Below are 14348 nucleotides of genomic sequence, written 5' to 3'. Positions count from 1 at the left end.
TTTAAACACACACCTTGATGACCAGGATAATTTCACCTGCTAAAATTTCTGGTTTGTTTCCCAGAGCAGATACATTCTCTTTCTCTTTAAAGTACTATGCATAGAAACCACGAACAAGATGTATACAAAAAAGAAAAGTTTATGTTCCAGGACCGATAAAAGAATGTGGTTGTGTTCATTCTGCCAGCTGTCAAATATATGTATTGTAAAACAAATATTTAATTGTTGCATGAAAAGTTACATTTACCAAATGCCTTTGGTTATACTGCAATGTTTAACTAAAAAATCATGTTTGTAACAATCAAGCTCTAAATATTGATCCTAGATTATAACTATTTGTATAATAATTGCAACATTTTTCAATGAAAGGAAACAGCGTTTGTGCCATTTGCACCAATTATAGACCATATAAATATATAGAAAAAGAGTCAATATTTTTGTTGTACAATTAAACACTGAATTGAGTGGATATATATATATATATATATATTCAGCAATTGGTAGAATGTCAAATCCCATTTTCTGCTAGCTAAATCTGGGATAGAATACATCAAATACAGACATTTTTGGTATTTAATTGACATGAAAGAAAGAAATTGCCAAGTGCATGAGTTCAATAAAGACAGTGTGTGGACACTGCAGACAAGTTCCATGTAAGCAAGACGAGCAATTTAAGCCTCATCACTTTAATATTAGTTTAAAACCTGATTAAAAGGCAGCACAGACAGCCGCTAGGTAACAAGTGTTCATGTATGTTGATGCATATACAAATCTATATGCATATATGACAAATCTGAGCAAGGCCATTTGAAATAAAAAATATTGCAAATGCCAAAACTGCACATTTCATAGGGGATCCATTCTACACGATACTTTCTTTTCCAGATTAACTCAAATTATTAATTAATAAAAACAAACTTAAATTATAGATTACAATAACTTAATTGCAACAGTTAATTACTGCTTTAACTCAAGAAAAAAAAAATAATACCACTAAAACCTAAATGGAAGTAGAACGCAGAATTTAAAGGAAATGTGAGCAAAAGAGAGGCTTGGATGTCATAATGAGTTATAATGGTATAATGCTACTGTAGTTACATAATTGAAGATATGAAACTGTGCAATCCTTGCAGCCAGTTTACTGGAGCATTGGGGGAGCTAGGAAATGCATCAACCTATTGTTGCTCAGGGAAAGGTACAGTGGTGAAAAATAATTAAAATGCTTGAACAATAGGTTTTCAGTTAATGCTTCATCAATGTCATTCTATACATTTTCTACTCAGAAGTAATTAGTGAATATTAATAACATTTCTTACACTTAGCTTCAACACGCTGTCCACTTCCCAAGAGACAATCCTTGAGATCAGCCCCTTTTTCAATGACTGCTTTACTGCAAATAACACTGCCTTGTATGCAGCACCTGGAAAATAGAACAAATTGCCATCAATTTTCACTTTTGTACATTTGCATACAATTGCAATCCAATATACTGTGTTTTCCATATTAAACGGTTTGGAAAAGTGCCGACCAAGGCACAATAAGAGAAACAGATGCTTTAAACTGGCAGAAATATTCCTGCCATTTTTATGCACCCTCAGTTTGGATTGTGTCCTTGCTAGGAGATGTTAGGCATGGGATATCTTTCAGGAGTTAGGGAATGGGGTAGCAGCGCGTTAATACAAATGAGATGCTGTCTTCAATCTACAAGGAGAGCTGCATGAATATACAGCATTGTCTGCAGAGAGCCATCTCTCAATGCAGTGGTAAAAGGCTGCTTTGGGTGTCTGGATTTCCAACAAAGGTGTTTCAATATGCAGAGGTCCTGCTGTCAGCTGAGATGTGCTTCCATTGTAAATATGCTATTACTACAGTCATTATGTCTAATCACAGAACATTACGGTAAACAGGGTTTGAGACTTTTGAAACTGTATTTAATCACTTGCTGTTATCGTTGTCCTTAACGAATATAAAACCTCAGCATGCATTTAAGTTCAGAAGATTTTCTCTAGACTTTCTTCACAGAATAGATTCTCCAGAATGCCTGCTTGTGTTGAATAAAGATCTTTTACATCCAGCAGCTTCAGTCAGTCACTCAGCAGTCCGCATCCAAAATGAAGAATTATTCTTCTCCTTCATAATGATGGTTTAAGTTTCTATTTCAGCTATCATATTTTCATTAAACATTTACTTAAAATTGAAGAATTAAGCCAGAAATGCACGTTCTTTCATTTCAGATTCTATCCGATTTGCTGAGTACTGGCTGTATTTTCTGATTATTTTGTAGCCATCACGAATTACTCATTTTTAAAAAGTGTTATATTCAAGATTCAAGAGAGTTTATTGTCATGTGTCCCAGATAGGACAATGATATTCTTGCTTTGCTTCAGCACGCAGAACATTGCAGACATTAATAAATACAGAACAGATCAGTGAGTTCATATACCATTGAAGTGTTATATGTCATTATTCCAATGAATTAATTTCCTTCCATTGATAAATCTATAAACGTTCATATATGTATCATAGTCTATGAATAAAATTCACATAACTATATAACTAAAAGTCTCATCTTGACCACTTCCTGTCAGCTCTGTATATAGTTTTTAGAAAAAAGGTTCCATATATCGCTATGATTTTTGGCCATCAATTAACAGACCTCCTCTGCTGAGGTAGCTCCGAGGATTTTTCCGATCGATTAAAAATAAAAGTTATGAATGTTTAAAAAATCTTGAGATCAGCTGGTGCCAATGACCATGATGAAGGTAACACCCCTTCTGGGGGGGGGGGTCAGAAGTATAAAGCCCAAATTGTATGAAATTGCATTTGAATTTGGTGGCCTGCACTCCGCTTGAAATTGCATTGAGCCGTGAGTCAGTCAATTGCCAGCCCACCAGCCGTGAATTAGTGAACTGCCAACCCACCAGCCCTGAGTGACTGAACTGCCAGCCCAACAGGCCCGTGTGACTGAGTTGCCAGCCCACCAGGCCTGAGTGACTGCTCTGCCAGCCCAAGAATCCATTCGGCCCACATGGCCATACTAGCCCTCAGGAAACCAGTCCTTTCGGCCCACAACACCCAATACTAGCGCTCCGAAAAGCCCAATGGCCACCAATATTGGAATTGGCGGAGAGGTGGAATATTGCATTGGGGGACCAGCTCTCCCGTGTGAACATGGGACCCAATGTGTCCCACTTAGTCTAGTGGCATTTATTGAGCTTAATAAAATCCTTAACAAACCTTCATTTAAAGTAATTGCTTATAATATATATATATATGTGTGTGTGTGTGTGTGTGTGTGTGTGTGTGTGTGTGTGTGAGTGTGTGTGTGTGTGTGTGTGTGTGTGTGTGTGTGTGTGTGTGTGTGTGTGTATGGTTTAAAGATGTACCCAACACATATACATACATATACACATACACACACATGTGAACTGCCAACCCATATGTGTGTGTGTTGGGTACATCTTTAAAATATTAAAAGTAGGGGGTGCCACCATTATCCATTATGCTAGTCTAAAATCGTAATGCTCCTTTATGTAGCAACCATGCTGCCACAATCCAAAAAGGGTGGGTCCTTCATAATGAGATTATGGTTGGCTTTTGTGAAATTAGGCACGAGTTAAAATGGGTGCCAGCACACCAATCTTGGTCTCAACATCAGTAAGACCAAGGAGCTGATTGTTGACTTTAGAAGAGGCAGGCTGAGGACCCACGAACTTCAAGTTTCTGGGCATGTAGATCTTTGAAGATCTGTCCTGGACCCAGCACATTGATGCAATCACAAAGAAAGCCCATCAATGCCTCTACTTCCGTAGAAGAATGCGGAGATTCAATGTCGATAAGTACTCTCTTGAACCTCTACAGGTGTAGGGTAGAGAGAATATTGATTGGTTGATTCACAGCCTGGTTTGGCAACTCAAACGCCCAAGAGCGAAGGAGATTACAATAAATAGTGGACGTTACCTGGTCCATAACAAGTATTAACCTGCCCACTTTCAAAGGGATCTATCTACAGGAGGTGCTGCCTCAAAAAGGCAGCCACCTCCTGACTATGGATGCTGTCGGTACGGAGTTTGTACGCTCTCTCTGTGACCATGTGGGTTTTCTCTGGGTGCTCCAGTTTCTTCCCACACTCCAAAGTCGTACAGATTTGTAGATTAATTGGTTTTGGTAAAAATTGTAAATTGTCCCTAGTGCGTAGGATAGTGTTGGTGTATGGGGTAATCGATGGTTGGCAGGATGAAGGCCCGGTTTCCGCACTATATCTCTAAAGTTTAAAGTAAAGTCTAATAATTTAATTGTCACAAGTACCAAAACAGAACAATTAAACCCTCTTGACTCTTTGTATTCTTTAGCGAAACGCAAACACATAAAAATACACAGAAAATCAAAATAAACATTCGGGCAAGTGACTAAATGTTTGGGCAAATGGCTACATTTAAAGGGATTTTTGATGAAAAAATGACAGACGAGAGGCTGATCAAATTGCTGGGTAGAGAGATAAATAGGTGACATCAATAAGTGTAGAAGTCATTGATGGACGTAGCTTCTGGCCTACATGAAGATAACGTGCCAACTTGCAAAGCAGAACCATATGCATTTTAAACTACTAAACTATCATGCTAGACATAAATGCTTTAAGTCAGGCCAATTAAATAGTTAATGTTTGGAGGGATATACATAAATATATTTGTCCTGAAAAAATACTGGCACCCAATCGATATGTGCACACTATCAGGCTGCATTACGCACAACACCTTCACCCAGAAATACCCAGCAGATAACCCATCTTGCTTCCTCCTGCAAAACCATCTGATTGGCGCTAGTCTACACTCATTCCAATTCACTTCAAACAGTATCCAGAAGAAATGTAAGAGTGACTCAAGGCAGCATTTAACTAAAAGCGGCATCCAGGTGCACTGATAAAAGCAATGTCTATGAGGATAAAAGGAAATAATTTGATATAATTCACCATAAGCCTTAACTTTTTTACTAGATGCACAACAGCGCCTCCCAAACCTGATAAGTATAATTGACATATAGTGTCTGCCTTTCCAGCCACACAATTTGGACCTTTGTATTACCAAAAATCTATAAAAGGGCAAAAATACAAACGCTCAAAGTTAATACTGGTCATTTCGACAGACCAATAAGCCACCAATCAAAGCTTATGGAATTAAAATGGTGGAGGGATAACATTCGGCATTGTTCCAACCCTATCGTTATCAGCAAACCCTTAGTGGTGCTACAAACTGATGCCAGTGCGCATGGTTGGGGTACTACCAATTTCCATCTCCATCTGTGGAGGTAGATGAAAGGCACAGGAGGCATCATTATCACAGACACTGGGCATAAACTACCTGGAATTGTGGGGTGCGTTCTATGGCCTAAAGCCATACTGCTCTGGGATAAATCACCAGCATGTTAGACTACAGAGTGACAATCTGATTAATACAATTTGGTAATGGTGTATCCAGAGAAATATTGGAATATCAACTACTTACCTACCAGGTAATCCAAAATTCAGTGACAGACATCAGGTCACGCAAATTCAATAAAATAACTTAATCACCAGTTATCAAACTGTGTTTCTTGGGAACCAGACCCTGGGACAGCAGGGACAGGTGCTTTTCACTGCATTGAGGGGGCAATTGTTTATCTATGCATTCTCTCCTTTTCTGCATCATCAGTCGGGTATTACCAAAAATACAACAAGACTCAGCGTCTGTTAATTGGTAGTGCCGATTGGCCTACTTAACCATGGTTCCCTGTGATACTCAAAATGGGTTTTAACCATGCATCACCATCCTGAAACAACCAGATTATTGGTTCATCCCGTAACAGGGGAATCCATCCATGTCAAAAACAACGAACCTATCAATTTGTAGAGTCTAAAGAAACCTCTACTGCAACTGGGACTGGCGGACCGAACATTGAACATTATCTCAGCGGGCCACAGCCAGTCCACCAAAAAACTATATCTGGTATACATCAGGAAATGGGAGATATATTGTCACAGAAACAACATCACCTACAGTTTGATGAAAATAACGTCTGTTCTCGAATTCCTGGCAGGCCTCCATTATGATGAGGGGCTCAGTTACAGTGCCATTAACTGCGCCAGAAGTGCCCTTTCAACATATCTATGGCGAGGATCAGAGCGTCATTCTGTTGGGACTCACCCCTGGTAACCAAACTTATGAGGGGAATTTTTAATATCAATCCCCCAAGAACCAGGTACTCTCTAAATGGGATATGAATATTGCCCTAACGTTGCTAAGGAATTGGTCTCCAACAACAGCTCTGTCCCTGCAAAGACTGACGCACAAAACAATCATGCTGATGGCTTTGGTCACGGCACTAAGGGTACAGTTGTACATAAGTTAAGGCTGGACTATATGACTTCTTCAACAGGAATATAACGTTTCATATTACGAATTATTCAAACAGAACAGACCGGGATCATCAGGCCTCAAAATAGAATTTAGGGATCACCCTACAGATATCGTCTCTGTATAATAAGACAATTATTGTTCTATATGGAGAACACCAAAAACATCTGAGGCTATGAGATGGCACTACTAATCAGCCACAAACAAACCCACAAAAAAGTGTCGGTTCAAACTATTTCCAGATGGCTGAAACAGGTTTTAACAACAGCTGGGGTGGATACTAACATATTCAAATCTCATTCCACCAGGGCTGCAACTACATCGGCAGCTATGGAGTTGGATGTACCAATGAACCAAATCCTCGAGACAGCAGGATGGATCAGGGGAAAATGTTCCAACTATTCTACCACAAACCAGTAGTTAAACTGGAACTTTGCAGAGCCAATTTTAAGTTCTGTAATATAATTTCACCCCATAAATAGGGGCTATAATTTGTTGTTAACAATTTATCATGGATTTCAATGTTGGATTCATGTCTAAACATGTTAACACAATTCCTCCCACAGTCAATTAAGGCAGATGTGATGCATGGACTCGTTTCCACGTCATGAAATCACAGAGCTTTGAAATCTTCACGTAGTCACTCATGTGACTCCGAAGTAAAATAGTAAGATTAAACGAGAACTTACCAGTTCGAAGTTTGATCGTTATTTTATGAGGAGTACGTTGAGGGAATACGTGCCCTCCGCTCCCACCCTTGATTATATACTCAACTGGTATTTTCTTCTCTAATCTTACTATGTTCAGTCATTACAGTTATCTGTGATTTCACACCGCTGCTTTGAAGAATGACACGCATGCGTCCTGGCGGGGTTCTTCACGTATTCCCTCAACGTACTCCTCATAAAATAACGATCAAACTTCGAACTGGTAAGTTCTTGTTTAATCTTACTATTAAACTGTAAGAGTGCAGAAAAGATTTACGAGGATGATGCAGAATTCGAGGGACTGAGTTAAAGAGAGTGGTTTGACAGGCAGGACATTTCTACTTTGAGCGTAGGAGACTGAGGGATAATGTTACATGGGTGCATAATATCATGAGGGGCATAGGTAGGTGAATGGACAGTTTTTTTATCCCTGGGGCATCAAGAATTAGAGGGCATTACTTTAAGGTGAGAAGTCTGAAACATTTAATGGGAACCTGAGGGACAGATTCTTCACACAAAATATATTACGTGTTGGGAACTAGCTGCCAGAGGAAGTGATAGAGGTAGGTACAACTACAACATTTAAAGGACATTTGGACAGGTACATTGAATGGAAAGGTTTAGAGGATATGGGTCAAACAATGGCAAAAGGAGCTAGCGTGGATAGGCATCTTGGTTGTCATGGATGGGATGGGCCAAAGGGTCTGATTCCATGCTGTATGCTTCTGTGAATTTGGTTATGTTGAAGATTTGTTCATCTTTTAGACTACAGTTGTGCCTTCAACACGTGTTTAGTCCCCACCGCGACTAGGCCGGGAAGCTACTGGTAACATCGGGGATCTCAACAACTCCCTGTGTGCATGGGTCCTGGACCTTTCTCACCGCCATGCCCTAGGTAGTCAAGATGGGAGGGAATACAAGTAGAATTTATTGGCATGTGCACAAGTATGGTGAGGATCAGGTACAATGAAACCTGCTTACAGCAGCATCACAGGCACATAGATCCAGTCAAACACACCAACACAATTTATAAATTACACATAAATACTTCACAAATGAATAATAAATAATGAACATGGAGATCAGAGACTTTTAGTTCCTGTATAAAAACTGGATGTACTTCCAATTGTCACAAGATAATCTGCCTGCGAAGATGCAACAAGAAAGAATTTAATTGTTCCAATTCGTATCCAGTGCATATGATAAATAAACACTCTGAGTCTTGAATTAATCAAGCATGCCACATCCATTAAAAAAAGAGCAAAAGCAGCTCAACCTATTATCACCCAACGTGTCTACAGCATATTAGTGATGAAGATACTGTTGAGAATGATGTTGAGGAGCATTTGTATCGTTTCAAGTTCGACACAACCCTGATTGGACTGATCCAGGATGGGGAGGAATCTATCTACAGACAGGAAGTGACACAGCTGCTGTCCTGGTGCCATAACAACAACCTGGAGCTCAATGCTCTTAAGACAGTGGAATTGATTGTAGACTTTAGGAGAGCTCCCCCTCCCCTCACCTCACTCAAGATCAACAACACCAGTCACATCTGTGGGGTCTTTTAAGTTCCTGGGAACCATCATCTCCAAGGACCTTAAATGGGGGGCCACCATCGACTCCACAGTCAAAAAGGCACAATAGAGGATGTACTTCCTGCAGCAGCTGAGGATGCACAATTTGCCACAGATAATGATGGTCCAATTCTATAAAGCCATCATAGAGTCTGTCCTCACCTTCTCCATCATGGTCTGGTTTGGCTCAGCCACCAAGCACGACACCCGGAGGCTGCAGCGAATCGTCCGATCAGCTGAGAAGTTATTGGCTGCAACCTTCCCTCCATTGACGAACTGTACACTGCAAGGGCCAGGAAGCGAGCGGGTAAGATCATCTCTGACCCCTCTCACCCTGGAGACAAACTCTTTGAATGGACGCACTTCGCACAGGCAGACGTAAACAGCTTTTTTCCCCATGAGTAGTAGCTCTACTCAATAACCAAAAATCTGTAGCCTCCTTTTGCTCTGGCATTTTATTTAATTCAAATGTTTAATCGATAATGTTTTATTATTAATGTTTAATGTTTTATGTGTCATTCCTAACTGTCACTGTATGTCATGTTGTCACTTGCAGGCAGAGCACCAAGGCAAATTCCTTGTATGTGAAACTTGGCCAATAAACTTATTCATTCATTCATTAACCATTTACAATAGTGCCACCTGGATTCCACCAAATACTCTCACCTCCAGAATGCTTTAAAATATTGTTTCAGGTGATCTTATAGTGTATAAAATAATGAGAAGCGTAGATTGGGAGGGCACACAGTGTCACTTGCCCAGAGTTGGGGTATTGAGAACCAGAGGGCATAGGTTTAAGGAGCAGGGGGAAAGATTTTACAGGAATCCGAGGGATAACTATTTCACAGAAAGGGTGGTAGGTGAAAGGAACAAGGTGGTTGTTGAAGCAGGGACTATTGCAACATTTAAGAAACAATTAGACAGATACATGGATAGGACAGGTTTGGAGGGATATTGACCAAACACAGGCAAGCGGGACTAGTGTTTATGGGACATGTTGATCGGTGTGGGCAAGTTGGGCCGAAAGGCCTGTTTCCACACTGTATGACTCTAGGTATGGATATAAAAACCCATATTCGAAAGGTGGAATGGAAGCAATTATCCTCACCTTCAAGACATTGTTTAATTAGGTTGAAGACTGTATAGTTCTCACAAAACTGATGATTGGGTAGTAAAGGGTTATTCCTTCAGTGTTTACCATAAATACATGTTATTGTGGTTTATAGGACACTAAATAGTTCAGCCCGTGGACACAACACAGCAGTTGACAGAATAGTAAGCAGAGTGGGAGGATTTTGTCAGCATATCATGCATACCCGAGCTGTTTGAAAGAACTTTCCAAGAGAGAAGCTGTGGTTGTTTTCCTTGGAGCAAAAGTTGAGAGGTGACTTAATCGAGGCACACAGGACAATGACTAGTTTTGATAGGATAGAGGGAAGCTGTTCTCATTACCAGATTGCTTAAAGGCAAATATTTAAAATGTTGCACAAAGGATCCAAGGAGAATGAGGATTTTTTTTTCAAAGCAGGGGATAGGTAGATCTAGACGCCGATGATTAATTCAATTTCTGCCACCATTACAAACTGGGTTTAAGAGAGAAACTGGTTAGACACTTGAAGGACAATTATTTGCAGGGTTTATAGTATTAGAATGGTGGACTGAATGGTTTAGGATTGATTAGGAGGTCCAGAACAAGGGGTCACAGTTTAAGGATGAGGGGGAAATCTTTTAGAACCGAGATGAGAAAAACATTTTTCACACAGAGAGCGGTGAATCTGTGGAATGCTCTACCACAGAAGGTAGTTGAGGCCAGTTCATTGGCTATATTTAAGAGGGAGTTAGATGTGGCCGTTGTGGCTAAAAGTATCAGTGGGTATGGAGAGAAGGCAGGTACAGGATACCGAGTTGGATGATCAGCCAAGATCATATTGAATGGCGGTGCAGGCTTGAAGGGCCGAATGGCCTACTCCTGCACCTATTTTATATGTTTCTATGATTACCTTGGTGCCAACAGAGGATTTGGGGGGGGTTATCTTGTGTTGTAAAGGTTTTACAATTCCATAATTAGTCACTCTTTCCCTTTAGCCATCTCAATAAATGGTACATTTCCAATCCTGCATGGTTTAATTTTCTTTGGCTTCACTGCATTATTTCACAATTTCCATAAATTTCACATACCATCAATTAGTCAGGGAAGGAGAACCTCTTCCTGACTTTATCACTTTGTCATTTAAGCATGAAGTCATAAACAATCCAAGGCAGCTGGCAGGTATGTTTTAGGTTTGCTCATTAAAGCTGGCAAGTGTCTTTATTAATTTAGTGGTTAGCTGAATCATTAAATACACAAAGATGAGGAGTATAATGATAGTTTGTTTATACGGTGATTACCCCTTGTGCAGAATGGTGAGGTGCATATTCAACATTAAAGGATTTTTAAAAATCCTGTAGATACTGGAAATGTGAAATAAAAATAAAACATACTAGAAAAACGCAGCGTCAGACAGCATCAGAAGAAGGATCAATGCTTTGGACCTGTTTTTCCAGCATTTTCTGATTTTATGTTGTGCACACCATGCTTTCAGAATAAAAATAGGAAGGGCAGCCAGATAACTTATTGTGGTCCCTTTAAGTGGAAGGTTATCAAACAAGATAAGAGGCCAGTTAATCTGCTGGATGGAAGGAATTGGGTATGTGGGAGATGGAACGCATCTTACCCCACAAGGCAAGGTTGGCTGGAGTGGGGAGCACTGGATGATGAGATATTAGGGCTCTGGGAATAGGCAGCTGGGAACAAACATATCCCTTGAGAAGTGGGAATATAAAGGTCTCCAAGAGGAAAATCCAAGAGGGCAAATAAGAGGACATGAGAAAGCCTTAGCAGATAAGCTAAAGGAGAGTTGAGAGAAATCCTTCAAGGATGTTAAGAGCAAAAGAACAACGAGGGAGAGTATAGGATGAATAAGGTCATCTATGTATGGAGACATAGGATATATGCGAGGTACTAAACAAATATTTCTTGTTTGTCTTCACTTTGGAGAAAGACACGCATGCTACGCGACTTGGGGAAGTCAAGAGTAGCTGCATGAAGAAAGTCCACATTACAGAAGCTTAATTACATTAAAATGCATTAAGATAAATAAATCCCTGTGACTCAATCAAGTGTGTCCTAAGACAAAGTGGTAAGCTGAGGAAGGAATCGTGAGACCCCTGGCAGAGATATTTGCAGCATGAACAACTGCAGGTGACCTACTGAAAGTCTAGAGCTGGGAAATGTTATGCCTCTATTTAAGAATGGCTGCAAGTGTAAACCTGAGAATTACTGGCTGGTGAGCCATACATGATTATCGAGCGGGTTCTCACACGATAAACTTGCATTTGAAAGGACATGAACTAATTAGAGATAGTCAGCATGGAAATTAAACACAAATTTGATTGTGTTTTTTTTTTAAAGAGATGACCAAGAGTTTATTTCAGATAAATTAGAGGTGTTGCACTTTGGGAATTCTAACCAAGGCAGGACCCTCACAGTAAATGGCAGGGCTCTGGGGAGTGGAAATTGCAGCCTTTTATTTTTATGATGATGTTATTAAAAATTCCGTTTTTCTCTGTTCCTGTAGCGAAACACTGGCCCTCACTGGCATAAAATTCCATTGATTTGTGTCCTCCGAAAACTCGTTCAAGTAGCTCTAATATGAACTGAACCATAGAGCGTTAAAGTGACAATTTAGCAATGGGGCTGTTCCATCAGTAATTAATACTATTCTTGGTTAATTCTTGCAGAAAATTCCAATGAGGAATTCCAACCAGATGCAACTAAATTTAAAGTAGCTCTTTCTTCCCAATAACCCTTTCTGGCATAATCCCTCCCTTCACCACCTCCAGTTTGAATTCCATTTGGAATATTTTGGAGGACCAAGAAACCAAGAACCAAGAGGATTGAACAGATAGGAATCACAAAAAAAGAATCATGGTATGTTTATTAGGAGTATTGAACACAACTAAAAAGTGCCACTGCTGCAACAAAACTAATGTTGACCTGGAATTGAAACAAGGGCTTTTTTCATCCACATAATTTAGATGCCCACTTGATTCTTGAGGAAGCTGTATTTTGAAGTTTGCTCTTAAGACCCTATCTGGAATGGTCTAACATTGCAGATTTAATTGACTCAGATTAAATTTATTTGACTTGACCCAAATCACCCGTCTTTAAATAATGTAATCACTGGATTATTATTTTTTTTATAATTCAAATTGTTTTAAAAAGCCACATATATTTTAAGTATTCAAGATGTGTGTTCATGAAACTTGAAAATTTGTTATTTTTTTCTTTGCTCTTCACCAAGAACCTGGAAGATAAATAATGAGTAGATTATAAGTCTCCAGTGTGAAGGAATGGAGCATGTGTAATGTGATGATCTGTAATGTAATGTCAGTGTTCTGCTAGAATTGTTTATTTACATGGAAGGCAAAGGAGCATATACTAGTAGTAATTAGAGTTTTTTGCCTGTTTAACTTACTTGGTGGTCCACTATTCTGAGGTCAATCATTGTGATCTCATATCAGAAGCTGGCACCTAAATGGCTGCGTCTTCCAATGAGCAATACTGCCAAAACAAACTCTTAAACTGATGCTGTTGCGGCAATGAGTTGATCAGCCTGTCCGTGACTGAGATAGGATAAATAATGACAGTATCTGTATACACAGATATTCTTACTCGTCATTTTATGAGCGAGCTGTTTACAGGAAGCTAGCTGAAAGTTTAATGCCATTTTAAAACAAAGTAAACCAAGTTTAGGGTTTATTTCAGGAAATTTGGAATCAATTACTAGCGCGTTTTCTAAACGATAGAGCAATGTTCAATTTTCCAATCTGAAGAATACCTAAAATTTTGGTAAGAAACGCTCTTAACCTGTGAATTTATCATTTAGTGCCATTATTTGTTTGCTACTATTGTTTCTTAATGTTAATTTCAATTATTTCCTTTTCTGACCCTTTCCCTGGGATGTCTTCACTTTAAGGGCATAAAGTGCTGGAGTAACTCAGAAGGTCAGGCAGCATCTCTGGTAAACATGGATAGGATGCTTTTCTAGTTGGGACCCATCTTCAGATTGATTATGGTGTGTGGGGGAGGGGGGGGGGGGGTGGGGTGAAGGGTGAAGGAAAAGCTAGAAGAGAGAGGGCAGGTGAAAACAGGCAAGAGACATTTTTTGATCGGCAGTTGGTTGGAACAAAGACCAGAAATAAAAGCAGTGGCATACTCTTTTAAATTGGCCGCAGTTTACTTTAGTTTAGTTATACAGCATGGAAACAGGCCCTTTGGCCCACTGAGTCCGCACCGACCAGCGATCCCCACACACTAACTATCCTATACACATCAGTGACAATTCACAATTTTTTATCAAGCCAATTAACCTACAAACATGTACGTCGTTGGAGTGTGGGAGAAAACTAGAGCTCCCGGAAAAAAGCAATGTTGGTCGCTGGGAGAATGTACAACTTCCGTACAGACCAAATCCATGCTCCTTCGATCTTTTTCGACCTCCCTTCGACTATGATGAAGATTATCTACGACTACCCTCGATTACCTATGACTAACATGCCGACCTACTACGACTAAACCTACGAGTAAAAAAAGTATTAATTTTTTCCATGGCGACTTTTTTTTACTCGCGGGC

The 14348-nt window shown here is 39.7% G+C and overlaps 1 protein-coding gene across 1 annotated transcript in view; it reads right to left on the bottom strand.

Annotated features, from left to right (window-relative positions):
* Window positions 1-14348, bottom strand: part of eif2b3 (eukaryotic translation initiation factor 2B, subunit 3 gamma) — an 88898-nt gene that overhangs the window by 13778 nt on the left and 60772 nt on the right. Inside the window, exon 11 of the mRNA XM_055641627.1 lies at window positions 1317-1420. Coding sequence (XP_055497602.1) covers window positions 1317-1420 — 104 coding nt within the window. The remainder of the gene's footprint in view (window positions 1-1316; window positions 1421-14348) is intronic.

This window comes from Leucoraja erinacea, chromosome 10 (genome assembly GCF_028641065.1).
Source record: "Leucoraja erinacea ecotype New England chromosome 10, Leri_hhj_1, whole genome shotgun sequence".
In the NCBI taxonomy this organism is placed as follows: Eukaryota; Metazoa; Chordata; class Chondrichthyes; order Rajiformes; family Rajidae; genus Leucoraja; species Leucoraja erinaceus.
Note: the sequence above shows the minus strand (reverse complement) of the source record. Positions and strands in the feature narration are given on the sequence as shown.